The sequence below is a fragment of the Epinephelus lanceolatus genome, chromosome 21 (assembly GCF_041903045.1).
Source record: "Epinephelus lanceolatus isolate andai-2023 chromosome 21, ASM4190304v1, whole genome shotgun sequence".
Taxonomy (NCBI): domain Eukaryota; kingdom Metazoa; phylum Chordata; class Actinopteri; order Perciformes; family Serranidae; genus Epinephelus; species Epinephelus lanceolatus.
Genome location: NC_135754.1, coordinates 16,669,500 through 16,696,773, shown reverse-complemented (window position 1 = coordinate 16,696,773; position 27,274 = coordinate 16,669,500). Strand labels below are relative to the sequence as shown.

General features: G+C 40.0%; 2 protein-coding genes across 2 annotated transcripts in view; one reads left to right on the top strand and one right to left on the bottom strand.

Moving 5' to 3' along the window:
* The window catches only part of LOC117247254 (SH3 and multiple ankyrin repeat domains protein 1-like), a 57,051-nt gene extending 51,670 nt beyond the window's left edge, over positions 1-5,381 (bottom strand). The window contains exon 1 of the mRNA XM_078163700.1: positions 5,242-5,381. The gene's annotated coding sequence lies outside the window, so the exon portion shown is untranslated. The remainder of the gene's footprint in view (positions 1-5,241) is intronic.
* A 7,629-nt stretch (positions 5,382-13,010) lies between these two features.
* LOC117247481 (uncharacterized) lies at positions 13,011-23,198 on the top strand. The gene is made up of 8 exons (XM_033612069.2): positions 13,011-13,154; positions 16,461-16,499; positions 16,683-16,898; positions 16,990-17,274; positions 17,398-17,676; positions 17,782-18,012; positions 22,058-22,165; positions 22,243-23,198. The coding sequence occupies exons 1-8, from the start codon at positions 13,121-13,123 to the stop codon at positions 22,644-22,646; spliced, it is 1,596 nt and encodes a 531-aa protein (XP_033467960.2). The 5' UTR covers positions 13,011-13,120; the 3' UTR covers positions 22,647-23,198.
* The last annotated feature ends 4,076 nt before the right edge of the window (positions 23,199-27,274 follow it).

Sequence of the window (27,274 nt, the reverse complement as noted above, 5' to 3'; positions counted from 1 at the left end):
AATCTATGCAACAGTAGTGGCAAACTTAAACTTAAAAAAAAAAACTGATTGTGCAAAAAATAACCTCAGCTAAGTTAAGACTGCTCAGCTAACGCAGCTAACGTAAGGGGCTAACCTTACTGTCTAGGGGTCCCACAGAATAAACCAGCTCAACCAACTGTGACATTATTGTGAAACAACCACAAAGTAAACATCACCGGATTGGCATCACAAACAGAAAACGTACAATGTCGTTCGGTGTTTCGGTTTAACAAGTGAGTGTTAACCGACTGGTGAAGCTCAGTGGAATGCGTAAGGGTTGCTTGTGGTGATGGCAGCTGTTGAAAACACAAAGAGAACATGCAGATGTCCTCGTAAAAGCCTTCAGTTTTACTTTTATGTACATACTCATCTGTTTATCTACAGCAACCATTTACTTAAGTTACTACGAGCAACTACAAACGTGTTCAGCTTGAAGCCACAAGTTAACACACTTGTTAAAGAAACATCAGCAACTATTTGTTTTAGTAGGGATTATTTTTGTTAACCATTGGAAACTTAACTGTTATTTGGCAGACAGTCAATAATATCTACATTTTATGCAAAGTTTGTCATCATTAGCTGAGATCGTTAAAAAAATCCACATCCTATCGGCAGGCAGCTCACAAAGCAGTCGCCGGATTCGTGTAGAGTACAGATTTGTGCTATATTTCCACACTTTTGGATAGTTGGTATAGAAAATGAAGGCATGCCAAGTCAACTCTATTAAATATTTCTGTTTTACAATTTTCCTGCAACCCCATTCCCAAATCAAGTCATCATGTGGGACCAACTCCAAGAGAACCTCTGCACAACAAACAGTGCGAATGTGATTTCATCTGCACCTCTGTTCTTCATACTTTAATATAAATGACTCACACTTAATGTCTTAGAAGAGCTTATTTCACATTTGTTATTGGACATTGTTATTGCAGTTGAATGAGCTAATCCATGTGGGCAAGTATATGAGACACAATGTTCTTGTTATTGTTTATTAATTAAGTTAGCCTAAGTGTTCCCTTCAGCGATGAAATAATGACACCACATTCCATGTCCCATGATTTCATACAATAAACACTTGCCTTTCACTCTAAATACATGATATAACAGAAAGTACATTAAAATGTTATGAAAACAGAGACTTCAAAGGCAACTGTGCAGCAGGTTGCCTTCAGTTTCAACAAAAGGAGGGAAGTGCAGATGCAGAGTCAAAACATTTCTAGGAAAACATAAAATCCTTACATTCCTGGTATCAAGTAACTTGTTCAATGGCAGCTTTTACTTTATAAACTTGTCCCAGAGCTCCAAACTGAAGACCCCAGGCCTCAAATACAGTGAAAGCAGGCCACAGACAAACTAGTCAGACACACAGAGATGAGCGCAGGATTCAGGCTTTAGGGTGGATTTTATGGCAGATATACAGCCACAAACAGACCGTCCACTAGTGACAGTTTCACTTACCTTGCACGTCCATTGACATAAAAGGTAACACTGAGAGACAAAAGTCAACAAGATACTAATAAATGCTGTTAGACATGGCTGACAAAGTGAGGACCATGTCAATGCCTGTCAGGCCCCATTACAGTTCGTCTACCTACCATGTAATGGGGTGTAATTGGCTCTACAGACAGGAAGACCCTTTGTTCTTAACTTTATACTTATGACTATTACACTGCTTTGTTCCTAAACCAGTAACATTTTTAATCTAGTACCAAGAGGAGAAGAGAAAGCCTGAAGAAACCAGTGTTGTAGTACTCAAGATCAGTCTTTGCCTCAAGACCACTTTTTGAAGGTCCAAGTCTAGGACTCAACCACTATGTCTCTGACATAGAGGACTCAGGATTTTATTTCAAGACTGGTCAAATTTCGCAAGATGTTACTTAACTGGGAGTGCTGAACAAAGATGGTTAAGTTGATTTCAGCTCCTTAGTGTTTGTATTTGTTTGCTCAAAGAAAACAGAGGGAAAATCCCAAACATGAAAATTCACCTCTACAATGCCTTTTGAGTATTTTATCAAGACATTTATCATGATACCTGTGCCTATGGTTTGCGTGTCTCATATTTTATTGTAAGTATGTCATGCAGTGTGGGACTGGTCTAGTCTTGACTTGGTCTCAACTCCACAAAGTCTTGTCTCATCTCAGTCTTGTCTGGACCTAGTCATGACATGGTCTCGATTTAGGTAGTCTTGACTACAACACTGGAAGAAACCCTCAAATACATGTAGTATTTGGTATCAAACGGGATCATCACCTGTTTTTGGAGAGCATCTGTTTAAAGTGAGGTTTGATGTTAGACAGGGAATGCGATGAAAGTATTAAATGTGCATTTTCCATCCAAGATATTTTGTGGAAAGAGTGTTCTTTACACCTGCTCTCCACTTCAATCAGATCTACACTGCCTCATTACAACCCTAAATTGTGGTAAAAATTACCAGCTACATGGCCACCTGACCCTGCTGGCTTGAAACAGGATGCTCAGCAGCCATGAAGCTGGATTACATCAGCAAACAGAGAAGTTAATGAGGTGAGACTATTACATGGCTTTAGCTAACGGTACATGATCACCCACTGTGCTATATCTCTGTCATCATATGATGTATTACTCTTGTTTTCATGTCATGAGATTTACATTTTTAGGCTCTCACTGAGGTCCTTTTTAAAAGCTCCCAAGTGCATAGTAGTGTTTCCTGATTAAGCCCCTGTAATCAGTGCATCTAAAATCCAGTTGTTGCACTCTGAGCCATCTGTGCAAGAATTAACTTGAAGTTGTGTTCAGGAATTGTAAAGTTAGAGCTATTTCAGTTCTTCATAATGGCGGATGTGTTGCAATTTGGCTGGCTTCTGTTTTCGTGGCTTACGGCAATCCTCCAGATCTTTCCCCTGGGGGGAATCTCTCTGTATGTAATAATGAAAAGCCTGCAGAGTCAGGGGAAACAGCTCTTCTCTCTCATTTCCTCTTAATGAGCACAACAATGAGACTCTGTCAGTTCCACAAATAACAATTAGAAGTTCATTAAAAATCATAGAGGAGGATAATTTTTATTTAAACATGAAATTACTTCTCAAGGTTATTTGATGATGTCACTCTAAATGTCAGACAGAAGGTGGTCTGTGCCATTTCCTTGCAAAGATTTTGCAGTATTTGTCCTTGAGTTAAAGCCTATGAATATGTGTGTGTGCAGTTTGAATGGGTACATGTGTGTGTGTTGGGTATTTTTATAGCTCCATACAGCTGTAGCCCAGTTTAATACTCCCATGGGACTGATTTAAGGAACATTTTGTTGTGGGTTTTGTATTTCTGCTTCACAGATATAGTAATAGCGTGCAGCTAATAGAGTCAAACTGTATTCCGCCACAGCAGTGAGCTGTCACTGGAAATATTCTCTCAGCGTGTCTGTCTTTTGTCCTACACTCTCTCCATACTGAACCCCAGGGAATTACTGGACCATATAGCATTGTCACATCTGCTACACACACTGGCCTGTGTATCGACTGCTGTTCTCGCAGAGGACAGGACCGGGCAGGAAAGAACAACATGAGACAGGACAGGATGGAAGTGGAAATAAGTAGGCAGTGGTGGTGGAATTTTTCTGAATCAGAGACACATCATGCTTTCTGGCTAATTCGGTGTATTTCTTTCATCTTCCACTCAATTGTTCCATAATCACACTCTGTTTTGGCAATACTCACACATTACGTGTAATCACTCAGTCCCTCTCTGGCATTGATAACGTCACCTGACGTTCTTTGTTCCATTATGATCAATTGTTCTGAGTTTCTTAGGAAGCCATTAATCTTAGTGTGCCCACTCTGCTTTAAATTGCCTCGTTTATTTTCTTCCTATTCCAAATGAATTCCCCCAGGTGTACTTTGCCAATACGAAAATAAGCTTTTAAAGCCGGTATTGCTTGTTGTGCATTACACCGTGCGGGGCAGGTCTTAGGAGGCTCTGCAAAGTCAATTATGTTGTATCTATAGGATGAAAGTGCACAGAGCTGGAGTGGAACACACCAGCATTTAGGTGTGTGTGTGTGTGTGTGTGTGTGTGTGTGTGTGTGTGTGTGTGAGTCAGTTCTCTGGGGTCCTTGGAGGGTTTCCACCTTTCCACCATCTGACACCACAGATACTGTGAGCAGGTAACGATTTTGACAAGTTGCTGCTAAAGGTGCGTGTGAACTGTGGGTGTTGATGAGCTCTTGTTTGATTCTGTTAAATGTAATACAATGCTGTAAGTGTCTGGATGGTATTTATACAGGCGTTACATAAACGCAGGTTTTACATAAGCACAAGTATGAATATTACTTTCTCCTATCTCCCAGACTGAGTTCTACCTTATTTGCATCGATTATTCCCCCATTAATTCTGTGCATGTATTACTGTACAACAACAGGTCATAACCTACTTTGTAACTGTGGGGGAGCGGTTGTAAAATACTGCAATGTACAATTCGGATTCATAATGAACATGGCATAATCTACATGAAAGAGGGTCTTAACTAGGCACAAGGGATTCAATTATGGCCACAGAGTTGGATTCAGCATGAAAGGCTCATTTAGAGAAATGAACTTTTCCACCATCACTGTCCACTATGTCTAGTCTAGTATAAAATGCCTGGCAGAAATCCTTTTAGTTAGAATGTCACTTTAATGTGTCTTTTTCTAATTTAATGTCCATGATTCACATTAAGAAAACAAATCTTCATGACCTTCATTAAAGCTGCCTTGTGCTGTAAAGGCAATAAAGCTTAAATGCAGCAACAGCAAAAGCACTCTCACTAATAAGTCTTAAAGCTGTTTTGGAGCGATACGTGCAATTATTAAACACTTTTCTTTGAAGGCTCTGTGATCGCTGTAATTCCTTTTCTGTCCCACTTTGCTCTCCCTGCCCACCTACATAAAACACGGGAATCAGACCTGAGAGGACGCGTACCCCACTCTTGCTGTCACAATTTCAGCAGCGCCCACTTCTTTTTGTAAAGCGCTTGTGACACTCACCCTCACACACCTTGCTGCTTAAGATAATTTCGTCTTTGTGTTCCCAATACTTCTAAAAGCATGTCTTTTATATTCAGTTTATAGTGCACACACACATTTCATATTTGTTGTATCATTTACACTTCACATTACTTTGATTGTGAGATACACACAGCAATTATTATTCAGGTTATTCAGTTTCTACCAAAACAGGAGAGTATAAATAAACATTAAAAAAAGTAAATACCTTTTAGTCTGCAGTTCAGGCTGTGTTGTTCCTCGTTGTATCCGCAGTGACCTCCTTCATAAACCACAAAGAGAGTAAAAAGGGGGGCCGGGATTAGAAAACGAGAAAAAGATCCAGCTGATAAAATATAGATGAGGAAAAACAAGAAAAATTGATTTGCTTTTTCTCTTTCAAAATCACATTTTCATGCCTTCTAGTCTTTAAATGTGCATCGGTGTGAGCCAGCCTGAGCCACTGTATTGTGCAGCCTCTCTTTCTGTTTTTCATTCACACACACTCTTTCACCTACTCTATGCCCCGGTATAGCCGTCTCTCTCACTCTCTCCCTCTCCATGACACACACATTCATGCACTCTCTCTCCACTGTGGCGTGCTCTCGCTCTCTTACTTCAGCTGTTAGAATGATCCCTCTCCTTCGTTCTCCTTCCTCTCTTTGTACTTCCACTGTGTACTGACTCTTCACCATCCATCTGTCACTAGCTCTCTCTGCTTTCTTTTTTCGCGCCCAAGTGCTCTTCTATTCAATTATCCCCAATTTTCTTCATTACTCTCTCCCTCTCTGTCTTTTTTGCTTCTCACTGTTCCAACACAGACCAGCCTCTCCTCCCTTTCTCGCTCATTATTTCAGTCACTCCATCAATCAAACACACTCACACTCGTCCCATGATATGTCTCCCTCCCCTTTATCTTTCCCTGTCTCACACATGCAGTGGATGGATCCAGACCACCTCTTTGTCCCCCATGTGTCTTTGATGCTGAGAGTTCATCATAGAATAAGAAACTGCTTTTCCAGACTGACAATTTCCATTCATAAAATCTGGTTTTATGCAGCAGAAATAAAAGATGATGACAGATATTGCATCTACATTGGGGAACAGTGCAACGTTCACGAATCTGCCAAGAAGGTGACCCGCTCACTGGTCTGACTTTGAATGAACTTGGAGGAATGATGCGCTGTTTACTGTCATTTAAAAACGCTCTATTTACCTAAATCCCTTAGACAGACATACAAAAACACATTTTCTCAGCTACCCCTTGTGGCATCTTGCCATGCAGACGTTTCTGTTTGTATTAGGTAGGGTTTTGAAACACTCGCTGCTGGGATTTCTGTCCAAATCCCAGCACAGTGGGGCTGAATAGCATTTTCTTTGTTGTGCTCAACTGAATGAAAAATTACATTTGAAAGACTGAACAGCAACAGAAACAATGTCCCAGTTAGTCTGGGTGATCCACAGCCCTCAGCCTACTCTTATAGTGCTTGGGGTGAATTCACCTTTAAAACATACACTAATAAATCTGGTGGGAAGGCTGCAATTTTTTTTAAAAGATAGTAATGTGACAGATCACTATCAGAATTACACTGCTTGGCTGACTGAGGGTGCTACAATTTAAAGGAGAAGTCCAGTATTTTGCACTTTGAGCCCCATTTCTGGGTTGTTTATGATGAAATAGAGTGGTTAAGACCAAAAAAGTGACGATTGCTCAATTTGTCTTTGTCTTTCCCCTGCCTGGCTTAACACTGCTGCCTATGGCCATGTGTGAACCTGTCCTAAAACCACCCTAAACGTTCGTTTTCAAAGCCATGAACCTCTACGAGAGGTCAGTGGTGTTCGTTGATGTTCTGACATAAAAATCGTAGCAAACAGTGGTTTCCGTGATGATTTATTTGACATTTTGTCTAATCCATTGCTGTTCTATAGGAAGCCTCATTGTTCGTTGGTAGTAATCCGCCACCGGAAACGGAAAGGGGGTTGTTTATGACAAGGTTGTAGTCATTGTAGTCTTTTAGCCCAGTGAAAGTGCCAGCTTGACAGTGCTGTGTGCGCTCCTGAAGGAAGAATGAGAATGAATGAAAAAGTTTTGTAATAAGTTTAAACAACTGTACAATGGATAACCTTCGCAGTATACATTGCAATGGTTTCCTGCCAGTTGGCGACACCCACATATAGGAGCATTATCACCATCAAGTGGGCTGAACCGTATAATGCTTCAGGGTCAAACGAATGACCAAGGGGATGTTTACACAAGGGTGTGAGGCAGCTGAAAAAAAGTTCGACAGTCGAGATGAATAGCGAAAACACGGATGCTACAATTTTTATGTCAGAACATCAACGAACACTGCTGACCACTCAGTGAGTTTCACGGCTTTGAAAACTAACGTTTAGGGTGGTTTTAGGACAGCAGTGTTAAGCCAGGCAGGGGAAAGACAAATTCTCCGAAAATGAGCAATCATCACTATTTTGGTCTTAACCACTCTATTTCATAATTTACAACTCTGCAGCTCAAAGTGCAAAATACTGGACTTCTCCTTTAAGTTTAAAATTGTAACTCTTACACGGGAAGTCCTGACAAAACACATGGACAAACCTGATGCAAACACTGTAACTTCAAGCAAGGCAACTATCAAATGTGCTTTACATATAAACATTAACTACACAGCAGAAAAGTGAATATTAAAATACACGAACTAATATAACAAAAACATGTTACAATGTTTCAATCATATTTATGTTTTTTGTACCTCTATATCTTATCTTAGCACTTTAGACCTCTGTGTGATCTTAAGGTTTATACAGTATTTACAGAAAGAAACATATCTTCACAGGCCTTTCATTACTTCCTTGTTTTAAAATCTACATACCAATGACCTTAACTATGATGTGTTCTCTATAGATTGGGATATACTTAAAACTAACAGTTCTTACAACAAGTCGTCCAACCACATCTGAAGGCAAAAGTGTGTCTAGATGTTCATCACAACCACTCTGCCGTTGCAGAGCAGGTCAAGAGGTGATAATTGATCAAAAGGGGGTAACAGCACCTTAACAGCAGATATTCTTCCCTTGAAGATATTCATGGTGTTGTTCTAGGTTGAATGCTCAAAAACAGTTTTGCATAGCCAGACCAATCCCAACACGGAGCCAACACCAGAGAAGGGTCTGGATGAACCCATCATAATTCCGTACTATGGAAAAAACTGTCGTGGGCAGTGCTAAGCCCAGAATGCTGCATCAATAACCTTGAAAAATAGTGATGGCAGATAGTGGAAGGGGAAGGAGAATTCTGTCTGAAATAGGTGTCCAATGGCAGGAGTATACGCACAGTCTACATCCTGTGCGTCAAACTAGCTTGAGAGTAATGGAGGAAAGAAAATAAAAGCTTAAGAGAGACGTTTCAAACCTACCTACCATATAAAGTGGGTGTAAGTGTTGGAATGTTGGTTTCAACAGGTTAAAGAAATAGGTAGATCTAGGCCATTGAAATGGCTTGGTGGGAGATGGTTTCAGACACTGTTCAACAAGCACTTTGGTTGAAATATACTGATCCACTAGTAAAATGTGAACTAAAATGTGAACTAAATTATGGAGAGTTGATGCTTTGTGGGAGTGTTAGTTAACAAATACACTGATTGGACTGATCATACTGTTTTGTTTTTGTTTTAAAGATTATTATTATGGCATTTTTGCCACTATTAGATAATGAACATGACAGGAAACGTAGAGAGAGAATGAGAGGTACAGTATGAGACACACATTGCAGTTATGTGGTATTGGCCTTAAAGGTGTAATAGACGACATTCAGAGTCTGGATCGGGATTGCCTGCACATGGGTGCACCTCTGACATCACAAACAAACATGAAGGTGGCTGAGCTGAAATGCTGCTAATGAGCACCAACAGTGCTAACAATGACAACAGGGTCAACACAGCTAACACTGTTAACCCGGAGATGAAGTGGATATTGGGGGTATTATGCTTCTGTGTCGCTGCTGTCGCACCGCAGCAGGTCGGATTATTAAGTGAATTTTCCTTGTGTTGGCTAAAGGTAATATAACACAGGGCTGCGTCAGGTCATGTTCAGGTCAGATGCAAACCTAACAAGCAGAAGGTCAAAAACTGTTTCATAAAGCCCAACAGTTCAACTCTCTTTTCAGACCAGTCATCCCTCAGAGAGACAAAGGTGAACTACCAGGCATTAGGAAATAGTTCATGACCTACTCCTTGGCTAGAAGAGGAATGATGAAACCTCAGAACAAAAACTCATTGGTCGGGGCGTCTGGTGGCTCAGTGGTTAAGTCAGATACAGTATAACCGCAATGTCCTTGGTTCAAGTGTTTGTTCATGTCATATCCAATACGCATACCAATAAACTAACAGAAATAACCTACACCTTAAATAGGAAATGATATATTTAGTATTGTTAAAGTTTGACGTGTGCGATGATACTGAGTAAGTTTATATAATAATCATTACTGCGTTTATACAGTTGGAGTGTTAAAAAGCTGGCTGTATTCTTGCTTTATGGTTGTTTTTAGAGCCCATCAAATGGAAGGATGGAGGACAGAGGAAGGCGAGCTGGGCTGAAATACATTAATGCACACAATAGTACACTCTGTACACTCCGTATCCTGCCGTATCCCGCCTCTTAAGGACTATATGATACCTGCATTGTAACCCTTGATAAGAGCTCTAGTGTGTGCTCTCCTTTAATGGTGCACCACTCCATGGCGTGTATTCACCTCACTTTCCATCCTACCATCGCTGCCTTTATTGCCCAGTGTCCTTATTGTAAGAATGAGAAACTAGCTTTCCTCCTGCTTTCTGTGTGAACGCCTCTCATGCCACAGGCAAGGAGAGAAAAGTGGGTCACGGGCAGACGGACCATACAGTCGTAAGAATATGCTGGCTAGGGTTTTTATTTTTGTTTTTCTTCCCTGTTTTTTGTGTTATAATGAGTGCAGTCACTCTGCTAACACTGAAATAGAGTCAGAAGAAAAAGGAAAACAAAAGCAGAAGAAGAGACGGAAGTAGAGGGCAGGAGGAGAAAAAAAACTATTGATTTATGAAATCGAAGCTGTGAAGCACAAAGAAGGTATTGCTTTAAATCACTGACCTGAAACATAAAAATATGTCTTAAGTTTTTAGAGCTAACACGTCAACAAAATTTATACTAATCAAACAATACAATCACATTTTGAGATTCACAACTTGTGTTCTCTGCACTCACAGACTGGTTTGCAAATTCACAGCCCTAAATACAGTTTCTCTCTTAAAATTGCAATTTTTTTAATATCATATGATGTACAATAAAGCATTTTCTTACTGTACAGACACAGCCAGTGACATTCGGGCTAAATCCTGCTGTAAGGCCTCATTCATGAAAATGTTCTCAGGGAAAACCGATGCAGTGCTGGACTCTGGTGGCCATTTCATGTAATTGAAACAGAGACCTGAAACTATTTTTTGAAGGTGAGCAATGAAGCAGTTCTCAGAATGTTGCTCCTTTTTCTCCCCCGCCTTGTCAGACATGCGTTTCTGCAACATTCGCTGTCTTCTGTTTAATATTTGAAAAGACAGTTCTTAGAAGGTAGTTGCAGAAAACGTGTTTCAACACTAATCTGTTTCTATCTTCCTCTTTTTAATGTGACATCTGACAATCATAATATGTAATGACAAAACAAATGAAACTGAAGAGACATTTTACTTTAGAAAAAGAATTTGGCTCTTTTTCGTTTTATGAATTGGTGTTGAAGTGAAGTGAAGTGAAGTGTTGCTGAGGACAGTAAGTCAAAAATGTCCCTACTGGACAAAATGAAACCTTTGATTCTGAGAAACATGTCAGCAAAATAGGAACAGCACAGTTTGTTTTGTCATGTGTCACACCAAGCGAATGTGAGCTTTGAGACAGCTGCATTCAGTTTTCCTGACGGGAGAATGCACCGATCCTTTGACGCTATTAATTTAAATTACTTAGCTTGTATGTAACATTTTTTAGGTGCAGGAGAGAAGTCTGTTAGTTTTAAGTTAGTGTATTTAGAATTTGGTCTTCTTTCCCACGTTCTAGAAAAGCAGAAGTCTTTATTTTCAGAAATCAGCATTAGGTCAGTCAACACCAAAAACCCACAGTGTCCTAAAATGACCTGCAAGTAAATAACTCATTATAAAATGCTGTATAAAAGTGTTAGATCATTATTCTTTTTAAAACCTGATCTAGGCGCCCATAGTACATATGGGTTCACAACATCCCATCTGATCTGTGTACCGATAAAAAGCAATTGTCACACATTGGTTGATGTCATGCAATTTTAAAAAGCATCTACATTTTGTTTTCCTCTTTTAGCCTCAGTGCCTCGCTGTCTGTTGGATTCACACCCCATCTTCAGCCACAAACAACTCAACACAACCTATGTGGTTTCTGCTTTCGATCTGTATAAGGGTTTAGCCATTTGATTCGATAAACATCTGTGACAGTTTCTCCTTCCTTTCTCAGAAATATTTTACACAGAAACCAAAAAAGTAGGGGGTAGCTTTAAAATATATATTACAACAATCGCAATATAACTGACTTAAGCCATCTTGATCTTACATAATGCTGAATGTTGAGTTCCTGCATCCACAGATATCTATCATTTATTATTTTGATCCACTTCCAAGGAGCACTGTGATAGTTCAGGTTTGGTGCCAGAGTTGTTTATGGTCCATTTATCGTCCAATCAGATATGACCATCTGTAAGACCAGGTGGTCTATATGTAAATTTGGCACTTACTTCATCTGTTTAGACCTCTGAGCGCTGCATCTTTGCAACAACACCACTGCCTGCCCACTTAACTCTCTGCACCCTCCCCACTTCCAGTATCATGACAAAAAAAAAACCACCAGAAAAGGCTATTTTTAGAACTCTCTCAGAGGCGTAAACATACATTGCACATAATAATATTAACAAGACCAAAACTTCCAAGTAATGTATGCTTTACTGAATCAACACGGCTACCACAGGCTTATCCAAACGCTGAGAAAAATGCCCTCTGTATCCAAAAGGTCAATGTTTGCCAGTCGCCAGTTTAAATGGTGCAATAAGGTGATAGTCATCAACTGATACAGCTGGGATGTGTCATGTGGTTGCATCATATTACCAGGTTTTTCCATTTAATTAGAAATGAATCACAGGAACTGGAAAAAAACAGAAACTGCAAGATGGAAATTATAAGTTTAAGGTGTCGATTGCAGCAGACACATCTCTTTGTGAGGCTTGAAGATCTCTTTTTAAAGTTTATAAGGGTCAGCTTTAACTCTGGAGGACTTGCTTCATCTTTCAAATCTTTATTATCACTACTATTATTTAAAGGATTCAGGCCCTAAATTTGAATGCAACACCAAAATTCTTCTCTTTCTCCTGTCTTGTTCTGTCTGTGGCTTTCATGCAACCTCTCGAGCCTCCATATCGGCCTTGTTTACTGAGTGAGTTGAACTATTGTTTCCCATACAAAAGTGGGCTTGCTTTTGGCCTCATTTGAGTCTTTTGTTTGCCATCTCAGTTTAGCTGAGGTTCTCTAAATATAGACCTTTGATTTAACCATTAGCTGTCTTTAGTTCCAATTTGCTTTTAAGCCACAGGGGTTTCTGCAGTGTTAAGTGAGCCTCTTTTTTTCACTGCTTTTCTGTTAACCCTTGTACTGTAATTAGTGCTACAAGTGAGTCAGCATATTCACTGCCATTCATAATTGTAAAGGCTTACAGGAAACTCTTAATACGTCTGAAATATTTCTCAAGCATCCACTTCCATTTTCTCCTCCTTTGTTCTCTGTCATATTTACTTTGAAATAACTGAAATAATTTGAAATGCACCAGTTAAATTCTGTGAATATGGCGTTTCGTATGCTCCTGGAAAGAAATATTCTTAGTGAGGGGAAGTATACTTACAGTGGATACTGAAGAATACAGAAAACATTTCTTACTGGTTTTTTTTGCAACACTTCTGATCTTAGCTCAGCCCCAGTTGCAACTTCCTCAACACGACTTAAAAAAGCCAGTTACCGTGTGGTCACTTCTCTGTACCCAGTCATTTTTCTTTCTCTTGTCTGTGCTACTCTGACACGACCATGTGGGGAATGAAACATCTGCTGATCCTGTCAGGTAAGAGGGATCCAATGAAATATGAACCACAATTGCTGGAGGTTAAGGTAGCTTTGGGATTATAAGGTTTTCATTTAGTATTATTACAGTTATATTATGTTTTTCAGCTGGAATTTGGTGAGATTTGAAACGGTTTATAACATCATATTTCACATTTTGTACTGAATGTAGATTGCAGAATAATCAAATATACAACTAAGAGCCATTTCCAAAACTGTTAAAAATACTGAAATTTTCTGGAATGATTTAAACTGATTTTAAAATTCAACAAATACATGTTAAAGTTCTGCCTACATTAAAATCACTGAGGTGCCTTTAAGCAACTCACTTAACCCTCTGTGGTAACAGATCGGTGTGAGAGCGGGGGAGTATCATCTGTAGACAGGACGAATAAAGGTTAAAACAAAATCAGAAAATTAGTACATTTTGTTTTAAAAAGTGGGATAATATATAGACATTCATCTTAAATAATAGAAATAAGTATCTGAAGAATATAATTTGTTGGTTAACTGGTGACTCTAAATCTGCTGTAGGTGTGAATGTGAGCTCAAATGGTTGTCTGTCTCTGTGTGTCAGCCCTGTGATAGTCTGGCGACCCGTTCAGGGTGTGACCCACCTTTCATCTAATATCAGCTGTGATAGGCCCCAGCACCCCCGCGACCCCTGACATAATAAGCAATTACAGAAATGAATAAATGTGTGATTAGTATTATTAGCCAGAAGATGTCAGTTTACTGAATAACTAAACGTAAGCACAAATTACAATCTCAAGTTGACAAAGTATACACTTATGCAGATGCATCTAGATGCAGACATTTCCTTTATACTTGTGAGCAGGGCTGAAAATTTACTTTTTGGCTCACCGGCCAAGGGTACTGGTAGATAAAAAAATCCACCGGCCAAGCATATTTTTTACCAGCCAAAACAATGAGTTGCCTTTTTCTGCCACATATACATTTGTTTCAGTACTTTTTATTGATATAATACAGTATTATGTTTAATACAAGCTTAAAGGAGAGGCCATGAGTGAAATTTGAAGCAAAATTAGTTTAATATTATCAAGTTTTGAGCTCAAAATTCCATTTGCACTTTGTACTTCAAACATTTGTACTTCAAACATAACAGTAATTTACAGTAACATAGCAGGCTATGTGACACTTGCTGCGTTCATGGTCACAGATGTTCTCCAACTTCATCGTTTTGTTATGGATGACAAACAAGTTGTTACATTTTTTTTCTTTAGCATATTGCCAACATACATTACAGTTCATTACTGCATCCTCAGCATCGTAGTGTAGCCAGCCGCTTGAAATGCTGTTATCGCCGAACCTCCATTTCTCACAAAACTTTCTTTTTTTCTGTAACGTTACAGCTTCAGCTTTGTCCTCGTCGTTTTTTAATTTTGTCTGTAGTTTACATACACCTGGTAAATGTCCCCACATGACGCCCGTGGTGATAGCTTGCTTGCTACTAACAGCAGATTGTGGATTTAGGCACACGATATGCCTACGTGCGTGCACATCTTCTGAGTAGCCCTTATTACATGACTATTTTGGTACAAACATTTACCCGCCAATGTGGCAGAAAGCCTTCCAGGATTTAATCGCCAAATGGAAAATCTACTCGCATTTGGCGCTTGGCAGGTGTTAATTTTCAGCCCTGCTTGTGAGGATACTGTATTGTCATTTACATTAATTCTGGGGGCCTGCACTAGGATTAGGTGTTAGGATTAATTTAAAACAGTATCAATAATTTCAAATACGAAGCATTTATCCATCTGTATACGAAAATTGTTTAGAATAATATCTGAAATGAAAACCGTATTCTTTTACATTTAATGATGTGTATAACCAGGCATGCAAATAAACAGGCGGAGATGAAAATTATACAAATTCCATGACAAATTGTATCAAAACAATTAAAATAACTCCAACTGTTTTCTATATATTTGTGGATAATACTTTAATATTTTTTAGAATTTTTCAATTTTAAATTTTTCCGCCCAACATTGTTATTTTCGCTCTCTTTTTTTATTATATATAAAATGATTAAAATAATTAAACAAGTACCGTGTACACATCTGCTAAACATTTTTTATAGAATTGTGTATATTGATTATAATAAATCATGAACTCTAATAAAAGGCACAGATTTTTGTTAGCAATTTCTACGTAATACTCACATATGTACAGAATTCATTCTGAATTCATCAAGTATTCCATTGAAAACATACAAGGTATTTGTAGTTACTTATTGAAAATTAACTATTTTGCTGCAATATTTTTCTGAGAAAACATCACTATAGTCTTTATTATTTATTGTTTGTTTGTTATTATTTATTTATCTATTTATTCATTGTTGTTGTAATTATTATTATAACACCATCAGGACAAATGTTTTCTAGAAGCTGCAGAATAATTTTTGTGCCAGTTAATGTGTCTTTTTTAATGATTAAAATTCACTACATTATAAAATAAAGGTAAAGCAAACTAATATGCTGCAAAACAAGACATACTGTGTAAATTATATATATTTAATTTATTTTGGAGTAAAGCAACAATGTAATACTGTGGTACATAAAAGCTAATTTCCATTGTTGTTTGTACACCGTAGATGTCCTTTATTCTTAAAGGAGCAATAAGCGAAATTCATCATTTCTACATTGAAGGAATTAAAAAATTGCTATGTGAAGAACTAGAGGTGTAATTTCATCTGGAGTATAGCATGACCTCACACACCCTCTCTCTGTGTTGATCTCCAGCCCATTGTTTACAAGCCTAGCGGGCAGCTATGAAAATTATGGATAAAATAAAAAAGTAATTATATATATAAGGAAAATGTTTGAATGACAAATAACTACAGAGTGAAAGGAATACAGTGTTCTGTGTAGTGAATTCAGCTTTACAGGTCTTGAACTTTAATATAATTATTATTATTATACTAATGGAAAAAATTTAATTAAAATTTCTAATTTTTTTTTTTTTTTTACTAACTATCACTTCAGATTGAATTGAACAGCTGTGTAGCTTCCACAAGCAGTGATGGACACTGGCTCATGAGACTAAACAAAACGGCACCACCTACAGAAACCTTAACTGTATTAAATGAAAATTCATGAAATCCATGAAAAGACACCACAGTTCTAGGGATGCTGTTTGAGTCACAATGTATTTGAAGAAGCTGATTATGCGAATCATTTTAAATTTTACCCTGCTCTAAATGGCAGCGATTAATCAACAGCATATAATTAGCCATGACAGACTTTGTTTCTATGAAAGAATAACTTTTTTTTTTATTTTGTTACAGTGTTTGTGCTCCTGGCAAGATGTCAGCAAAAGCCACAAGGTAATCAGTGTTCACACATGTGCAAAGGCGTCAGTCCTCCACCTTCCCTCTATTATTTCTCCGGGGTATAAAATGTCAATAAGGTCGCAGCAAAACCATGCACAACAGCCCTCTCTTGTAATGACATACCCTAGGCAAACTAAAAGACTTTACTGTATGCCTTTTTTTATTCTGCCTCCTTAGTTACTGTGTCACCCACACTCAATATCTTCTCTGGGGACTTGATTTTTCTGAGCTGCGACAACAGTGGAAGCAGTGTGAAATGGTACTTCAAAAACCAGGAACAACAGCAGACGAACAAAACCTGGAAGATAGGAGTTGCTTCATCTAAGCACTCAGGCATGTATCATTGTGAGAGCAATGGGCAGAAGAGTGACAATTTTTCCATTAAGGTCCTGGGTGAGTATTTAAGTTCAAACTCTCAAAGGTGTAAAGGGAGATACATGAATCCATACACATATTTGTATTATTTGTTTCCTTTACCATTCAGATTACGTTCCAGCTGCCTCACTCACCATCAAGATAGGCCAGCCAGTGGTGCAGACAGGAGGTTCAGTTGTCCTGCAGCTTGACAATGAGGATGGTCTGCAGGGATGGAAGTGCTGGGTCTACAGGGGAAAAGGACCAGGGGAGACAAAAAGGATTACGCTGAGGTTGAAAAATGACAGTGTGAGTGTCGTCTTTCAACCCAAGAGACTGGAAATCCCAGAGACCATTTTCTGGTGCTCTGATAATAAGCAAGGCAGAAGTAACCAAGTCATCGTCAGGACCTCAGGTAGGCTGACTGTTATCTTAATACTTTGTAATACAAAGTAAAGGGGAGCTGCAGATTCTCCTTTCACAGTGTTACATTATTAGATTTATTAACATGTCCAAATCATTCTTCATTTTCTTTCAGAAAAGGAAGTATCACTGGAAATGTATCCTCTCCCTGCCGTAGTTGGGGAGAGTCTGAGCCTGAGGTGCCTTGCCTGGGGCACAGATCAAATTAGCAGCACTGTTTTCTACAAAAACAATGCAGTCCTTCTGAAAAGTCATAGTCCTACCCACGAAATCTCTGAAGTGACAGAATCTGCAAGTGGAAGCTATCGGTGTAATGCCATCTTCAAACACAGGGCGCACACTGATGGGCCCCCAAGCAATGTGATGTCTGATGATCAAGATGTGTTTGTCCAACGTATGTCAGTTTCCCTCTTGTATGCAATACTGTATGCTTCACACATGCATTTTGTTTTTCCAGTAGACATCTTGTTAAGTCTGTCTCCTTATTTGTCCTTTTCAGTGCCTCCTGTAAGGGCAGTTCTCTCAGTTCTCTCTGCAAACACTGGCATGTCGTGCTCTTGTCAACAATGTCCCAGTGATAGGTCCTTTCACTGGTACTACAAGAAGCCTGATGAGCCATGGGCACTTATGGATTCTGGCAAGGACTTCATGATGCCAAAAGAGGGTGGTACTTATGCATGTAGAGCTGTGTGGGCTAGCGGGAGGTCTTTACTCAGCAACAGTCACGTTTGTGAGTTCCTGCTTTTGTTCCTGCTAACAGCCTTTAACATTGTCTTCCTTTGCCTTTACATATTAATAAACATTAACTTAACTCATCACGAGTACCAGCCAGTTTTTGAGAGCAGTTGTATACTGTATTTTGTTACCATGGAGGGACCTTCAAAGTTTAAAAAAAGAACCCTGGTGATGTATTGGCAGTTATCTCACCGTTAATTTTCTCCTGAATTGTCAATCTTAAAATTACATTTCTGGGTCCAACATCTACTTTAATGACTTTGGGGCAAAGTAATCAGTCATAATCTGTGCTCACGTTCCCTTCTCCAATTGGAGTGAAAAGACACAGGACGAACACTAGTCTCCTGAAGGGGTGGTGCAGTGGTGAAACCACGTAACACAGACAAAGGAAATGATTCTAAAGTGAGTTGTTTCGGTTTATCAACAGTCTCTGGCATTTAGCAGGCAGGGACGGTCTTAGAAGTGATGCAATAGGGCTGGATTATGGGGACTGCACGATCCAGTATTTTTGGAGCTTAACCCATGCTATGGACTCCAAGTCAGGGTATCGCTGCATCTGTGGCATCAATTTTGATCATTTTTAAAGCCGCTCTTGTACGCCCTTCAACTTTATGGCAGTGCAATACTAAATAGCTGGAGTACCCCTTTAAGTAAGTTAAACCCATGCAACTCTAGCTTGCTGTAGATAATTTGGCCTGCTGGAGCTCTGTTTGTTTCCACATATTGCTCTGAAAATTCATAGATCAAAGTGTTCTTTTTTACAAGCCCCCCAGAAAGTGCATCCAGCTTTGAGGCCAAGTTTTGTTTTTGGCCAAATAGTAGAATTACATCCATCAAGTGATGCCATGTGGCCAGAAAGACTTTAACAGACTCACACTGCAAACAAGATGTCTGTAAATCTGTGGATACTTTCTTTGAGTGTCACAAACCCCGTGAAATGAATTGTTTCTGTACGTTCAAACCAGAGCTTCCAAAGAGGCAAAGTCTCTCGCGGACGCCCAAGAAGCACGACTGTCAAAAATATCTGTGGCAGCTTTGGTCGCTCTAGTCGCTCATGACATGAATCACTGAACGTTAGATCGTGTTTGTCAATTTAAAGGAGCCGCCAAGCGGACTACTGGCTTGAAAGCAGCGTAGTTGCTGCTTGCTGTTGTCCAGTCAAAAAGCTCATAGTTGGCCTACAGAAAGTTATGTTGGTCAATGAAAACAGAAAAACGTATGTCATCCCATTCAAACCAAGCAAGGAAGACTTGCATGCTACGTTGCAACATTAGCCTGCAATTCTCTTCTCTATTACTAACATGACACACTTTAAAACTCACCAGACCAACTAACTACGTCCACGACGCGTTCCCAAGCCTCATTCTTTTTATTTTGGTCTCTGTAACCGAACAGCGACACATTATAAAGGACTGAGTGGGCGCGAATGTAAGTAAACTTCTCGCAGGGCTCAACAGTGCGAGCGTTTCACTCGCATTTGTGACTAAAAATAGGTGTGTGCAAACTGTAAAAAATATTTAGGGGCACATGTGCGCATAAAAAAATCAGCCGAAGCAGCCTATATTTTTGTCAATAAAAAAATATGATAATCTAACCGCAAATGTTGGAGGAACTCCAGCCGTCTTCCCTCTTCCCTCTTCCCCGTGTGACACGGTTATGGGCGGTTTTCCAAGCCACTGTCGGCACAATGAATATAAGTCCCACTGTCAGCAGGGTGGAAATAAGTCAAAGTGTGGAGGAGAAGCCTGCTCCGTTCTCCCCGCAGTTAGGGACCGTTCGCCATGGTACCGCTGCTGGGCAGGGTGGAAATAAAGCCCTTTCACACAGAGCGTGCAAAGCGCAGACCTCCGCCGACGAACCCATTCATTGTGTATGTGCTACCGCGGCGCAAGAGCGCACCGCTCTGCCGGCGAGCTGAGCGGCGCACGAGAGGTCTGCGCGCCGCCAGCCTGTGCTCGAATTGAAATTTTTTTTAATTTCACCGCAACGCGCTGTGACGACACCTTGGCCCGTCCAGTAGCAGAGAAGAGCCTGAAGTAGACCCGGAAGCGGTCACCATGGAGCTGCAGCTCCTGAACGAGACTGTACTCCCCCAAATCCTGTCTTGCGTGCCTTGCTCTCCGCTTGCTCTGCGCCCTACCCCGCGGTGGGCGCCGCAAAAATCGCACTCTGTGTGAAAGAGGCTTAAGTCCTGCAGAGTTTCAGAGGACCTGGAGAATGTTTTAGGATAGTAATAACATTATATAAGATAATCATATTACAAAGATAATATAGTCCTATATAAGGTAATAACATTAAAGACAAAATTAAATTGCAATACTTTTTCAAAACTTGATGATGATGATTTTACCTTTCTGTACATTTTGTATACAAATTCATTAAATAATTTTGCTTGTAAATGTCTATTTGCATGATGTTTATTACGGAAAACACATTATTTGATCAATTTACATTGTGCCCCTAAAGTTCTTTGTGCGCTCCTTACTTTTTCAACTTAGGAGCACATGTGCTCCTTGGGAAAAAAGTTAGCGTCAAGCCCTGTCTCGATATCCATTGTCGGAACAAGTGTGCCGTAGGAACCAAAGTTACATGGCTTGTTCTCTGGGACCCGCTTCATCGAAGCACGTCAGCATTCTGATTGGTTGTCGCTGAACCGCACCAGAACTCATTACCATAAAGTTAAACTAGTTTTAACTCCCCTCCGGACCTTCCGGTCACTTTGGTCGCTCAAGACGCACAGCTGACGACCAGGTCACCCAAGTCACCCAAGTTGCCGGGCTCTCATTGAAAATGAATGACTTCCGCCGTTTTGGAAGAGCTGGTTGCTGTTGGTTTGAACGTACAGTTTCACTATCGGAATTTGATCCATTTGGTCCGAATTTTTTTTTTGGAAAGTATAGAGGAGCCACGCCATTTAATTATTTCATCCCCATTCAAATTAGTGGAGCGCTTAACTGGAAGTAGCCAGCTTGGCCTGTGGAGGTCTCTGGTGCACCTGATCTAGGCCTATTGGCCACACAGTGCTGTTCATCCAGGTTATTTAATATGCACCAGTTTAACTTTTTTTCTACATGTGCCACTGAGCCATTTTCATAGGAATGAATGGGGCCCCTTCTCCAATGCTGTATCCAGTTCTCTTTTATACATCCATGTTTTAATCTGACAAATGCTGCTAATAGGAATTCAACTAATTAGACTTGCACCGATTACAATTTTTTGGGCTGATACTGATTTCCGATTTGCAGAAAATTCGGATGGCCGATTCCGATTTCATTTTTTTCAAACAACTTTACAGCACACAAGATATTGCAATAGTTTCTATCTTTGCTTTATTAGAACATTTTAACCAAGATACAACCAGCTTTTCAATAATCATCTCAAACAAACAAACAAACAAAAACAGTGACACAGGTTAAGAAACGTTTTCCTTTTTGCTCAAATATAACTTCAGGTACAGTATTAAAATAAAAGTAAAAAAAAGGCATACATAGATAAATAAAATAATAATTCTTGGTGTATAGCATTTGTGGGTAATTTCTTTAAAAGACAAAAAAGTAAAAATATCTCCTGTGGAAAATTCACACAGGCCTTCAGGACACGCCCGCCAGTAAGCGCACAGACACGCGCATCTTCAGCATGCAGACATGCGCCTCATCAGTTTCAAGCAGCACAGTGCAGCAATGAGAGCTCCGCAGTTCAGTTTTAACATGGACAATTAACAACTTTCTCCTTCTCTCTTCTGATGTGTGGGCGTGAATGATTAAGCTGAGGAGCCGCCAATGTTTCACTTCCTCACATCGTCCAAGCCGTGAGTTGCACATGTGCGTGTGTGTGCGCTGCAGATGTTACACGATGTCAATCATGCATGAAATTTGACTGGCGTTTTAAATTGGCATATTTTTTTTGTCACGGTCGATCACGTGAAAACCGGCCTCATTCCGAGCACTGCCGATTAATCGGTGTAAGTCTACAACTAATATGAACTATCACTTAGTCACAGTCACAAGGATTTTATGTAACGTGTTCTGTCTCTGTTTCAGATCGACCTATAATCACATCCATTCTAATAGGTGTGATCATCGTGCTGGTAATCCTATGTTCAGTAGCGGTGCTTATTTACATATATTATAAGAAGAGAAATACCACGGGTGAGTAACTATTACTAGTTTTCTATTTTTTGTAAGCACACAAAAAGCATCATATAGCACTTCTTTTTTATTTTTAGGACCAATCTACGAGGATATGCCGCTGAGGTCACGAGACAAAGGTGATGACCAATATGAGGGGCTGCAGAGGGGTGCCCAAAGGGAGGGCGAGTACGACACCCTTAACCCAGAAGCACCGGGTAGAGAGAAGAAAGAGGGCCAATATGAAGCACTGAAGAAAGAGGGGATGACAAGTAGGGAGTACGACACTGTGAGGATGGAGGGGGCAGTTGGAGGAGAGCCAGGGTATGAGGCACTGAAGAGAGAGGGAATAAAAGAGGGGGTATACCACACCCTGGGGATGGAGGGGGCAGAAGGAGGAGGGAAGGAGGGAGGGTATGAAGCACTGAAGAGAGAGGGGATGAAAGAGGGGGTATACCACACCCTGGGGATCGAGGGGGCAGAAGGAGGAGGGAGGGTATGAAGCACTGAAGAGAGAGGGGATGAAAGAGGGGGTATACCACACCCTGGGGATGGAGGGGGCAGCAGGAAGTGAGTCATTTCTTTTTAATTCTGTTCATTATGTTAATTGTGGCAAATTCTGTTAAGTGTAAATAGCCATCACAAGGTACCAGAACAGAAAATTATTAATTTTGTGAAACCAACAGTCAAAAATACCACATGTGTATTCCTCAGCGCTGATCCTGTCAACTATTTTTTCCAACCCCTATAGTCATCATACATAGGCTATACTACTACTAACAGCATTTTACACTTTTTCCATGATAATGACTCTGCTTTTTTAAAAGGCTTTTTCTAATGTGTTAAGTAAATTAAGTGCTTCATCAAACTATATGCAAAAAGAGGATGAGGAATAGTCTCATGATTTACAACTATACAGGTTCTGCTTTTGCATTCATAAGTAACAGCACTTTATATTCCAGTGTGATGATCAGATATCTTACCTTGCCGTGCAAATGCAGAGCAGCATTTCCTGTTGTATTTCATGTGCTGAAATAAATCTATTTTGATTACATTTGGTTGTGGTTTGTACTATCACATAGTCACAGCATTTATATTTTGATGAGCCTCTGGGTGCCTTTCTAACTTCAACCATCTAATGCCAATGAAGTTGTGAGGAACAGACTTTATTACACACACAGCCCAGATGCAATTTCTCAAATGTTTATGAGGCGGAGGTGAAGATAACTTTCAAACAAGCAGACAAAACTGGTCCTTGGACAATATCTAGAAAGGTACTGGTCAGTTCAGAAACAAGAGCATGGACTTAACTTCTGGGGAATAAAAAATAAAAATCTACCCATCACTTTCTTAGCATACAGTAAATAGGACTGTATGCTTAACATTATATTGCTGGTTGCTTTTACTGAAACATTTTAGAAAATATAACCTAATGCTTTCTGCACTATAACAGGTTCTGGTACATAGTGGTTTCCAGTTTTGAAAGCTTAGTTTACATGGCTGGCAACTTCCTATATCAGTAACTTACTAGAAAATATTTATCTTGGAAATTAAGTTTGGAAAAGGCAGTGGTGTTTTATTCAAGGACAACTCACCTTTGAATGCAGCATGTATAGTGTCACTTCTGTCTCAGACTGAGCTTGTCTGAAAAGTGTTAGGAGTTTGTGGCTTTGTTTGTTAGCTAACTTTTAGCCACGGCTGTTATCTGTCAGTCCTCATTACACTGTGTCCACAAGAGTTTATCTGAGGGCTCGACATGCTTTAAGCCACAGAGAGAGAAGATAACGTTATCTGCCTAAATAATCAACTGTATGGAGGAATTAACCTCAGAAATGTTGCTGGGGGCAACTCATCTTCAGACAGCCAAGTAATTAACTGAACATCGTCACGCGAGAGAGGAAGTACTGGGGCCTCATGTACAAAGACTTGCGTGGATTTCCTACTGAAACATGGCATACGCTTAAATCCAGAAAACGTCGTATGCATAAAAATATCCAGATGTATGAATCTGTGCATACACATGAATCCAAGCACATTTCCTTTGTACATCCCAATCAACGTGGAATTGAGCGCACATGTTGGAGTACCCGGCCCCTCCCTGTCCACGCCCCTATTTAAATATGTAAATCATATTTAAATAAATCCTGCACCTAAAATTCCCCTCTCTGCACGATCAGAAAACTAAAACAAAAGAATGAGTAAGGCGGGAAAAAAGAGAAACTTCACAGAATGCGAACTGGAGACGCTCACTGAAGTGGAGGCGCACAAAAATGTACTTTTTGGCACGCTGTCCTCTGGCATCAATACAAAACGCAAGGTGAGTGAGTGGGAGAGTGTGTGTGAGCCTGTCAATGCTGTGGGGACAGAAAAGCGTACCCACGCAGAATTAAAAAAGAAGTGGTCCGACATTAAGGTGGACGTGAAGCGGAGGAGGGCTGCCCACCGTCAAAGTGTGGCTAAAACAGGCGGGGGGACAGGAGAGGTGGAGCTCACCCCGTTTAAACAGAGAGTCGCCTGGGGTCAGTTGAAAGCAGACAAATAATTATGTGAACTGGATTTACAGTTTCCATGTGTTAATTTTATACACCACTTACACGGATCACACACTACTGTTGTAAATTAATGCAGAAGTGCACCGGGGAAAAGGTGTGGCTGATTAAGAAATGTCACACTTTACGCACGGGTTTATTGACATGAGTACTTTACACACAGAGACAATCAGGGGCTTAGAAAGCTCTGAAGCTGTAGTTTAACCAGCAAAAAACAGCAAGTCGCTAACTTTAACCACTGACTAGTACTGATGCTGTGAAGACAGGATAATATTTGGGGGCGCACATGCTCAGTGCGCATCAGGGGGATTAATATTAGGACAATTAAACAAATAAATTACTCACCAAGAAGGCACCCATCGCGCACAGTGCCAGCTTGTAGTCTGTTCCCAGCCATGCTGTTACTCAGAATGTATGAATCGTGCGTTGAACCAGGCCACCTCGCCACAATGTTGATTAATTGCATTTGCGCATCACATATGATCTGTACATTGATCGAATGAAAATGCTTCCTGCTGACATAAACAAATTCATCCTGTGATTGTGCTTTTATACTGTAGTCATGTGTGTGCAGTCGATAGCTCCGATAAAGTTAGGAAAACCGGCTGTCGTTGCAAACTGCGCTTTAATGTTGGCCTGTTCAGCTATGGGAATTTGATATACCTGGTTGACATGCGGATAATTCCGTCCCACACAACTGGCATGGCTCGGCTCAGGGTCGACTGACACAGTCCCGATCGGTCGGCCAGCTCCCTCTGGAATGCCCCTGGAGCTAAGGAACCCCAGTGTGGTCAGAACCTGTATGGATACAGGCAGCGCATGGCTCCTCGCCGTGTCGCGCTGCCGGCTGCAGCTCTGCGCACAGTTCCAGGAGGATAGGCCTCAGGAACCTAAAGCAGCTGGTGAGCCAGTGCCATCTGTCTCTGAACACACGCTCTCTTCGTATTGCGCCATTTACAAATCTTTTACTACTGCTAAAGCAGCCGTTGTTGTTAACGGTATTTTCGGCACCATTTTGCGCATGCTTTTATATCCACTCATCTAATTGCAGACACGCGGCTGTGTTAATTGTTCATCAGTGTTAATTGTTGATGTTTCTCTGATGTGCACATCACTCTGAGGACTAATTGTTTTCACATTTATTTATTCTAACAGCTTCTCAGCATCACCTCTGTGTCGCCCAAGGATCAACAGCTGTAGAAACGTGCGTACGCCAGCCATGAAGTTGGCGTGAGGTACCGCACATTTCCACGGCCATTTCACTCTTGATACATCTGGACTTTGCCGTGGAAAAGAACGTACGCCACGTTTTTGTGCGTACGCACCCTTTGTACATGAGTGTTCTGAACGGTTCTGAACGTCTGCACGCGCATTCAACATGGCGGCTCCAAAGCCACCTTCAGGTGCTATCGGACCAACGGCGAACTTAGGTAGGAGAGTGTATGAATATTGTAATAAAACAGAAGGAGGTCCTGCCACAATGGAAAGCATACTTTGACAAGCCACACAAAGGTGAGTTTTATGCTTTATTGAAGTATGTTCAAACTTTACATTTTACTTTTACCAGAGAAAACTAAAAAGTATGTTGACTAAGGTAAGCAATGAGTTATGGCTATGAGAGCCTTGAAAGCTTCGGAAATGCTAACATGAAAAAAAATATGTAAAGATAATTAATTAATTATTAAAATATATATATATATATATATATATATATATATATATATATATATATATATATATTTAAATATTGGTTGGTTTTCTTTTTAATGTTATTGTTTCAACTGCAAAATTTTACACGCTATTTGAATCAATTTGTATAATGCTACCTTACATATTGTGTGAAACTAGCTAGCAGGCTAACTGACAATATTGTGAACTGTATTGGCCTGAATAACACAACACATGAGAGCAATGGGTTTTAGTGGAACATGGACCAGTAATATTTTATTCTTTAGAAAGCGAGTAAACAGAAGAAACAGGGTTTTTTTTTTTGTTTGTTTATTTTTTTGTTTTTCTTATGGCTACAATCTTTTTAATGTTTTTTTTAAGGTCAGTACCAGTATAACTCAACCTGCTTATAGCAGATATTTAAAAGTCCAGTGTGAAGGATTTTGGGGATATATTGGCAGAAATTGAATATAATACAATAAGTATGTTTTCTCTAGTGTGTAATGACCTGAAAATAAGAAGTGTTGTGTTTTTATAACCTAAGAATTCACCATGTTTCACCGTCATGTTTCTACAGTAGCTCAATACAACAACCCAAACACTGGCTTTAGATGGGGCCATTCGCATTTTGGCATTAGCCACCATAATAAGCAGCCTCTCTGTGATGAGCAGCATTGGGAAAACATTGACATTTTTTCTTAACGTGAATGTAACAAAGGGATGTTACGGGAACAATGAACACTGAGGGAATTCTAAGTGGGGCAAGTTTCAGCTCATTGCAATCTGCAGTCCTCACCACTAAATGCTGCTAAGTCCCTCTAAATCTTACACAGTGTTTGTTTAAAGGTGATACTCAGTATCATTTCTCTCTATTTTTTTGGGTTAAGTAAGAGTGTATTTTAGTATTTTCAAT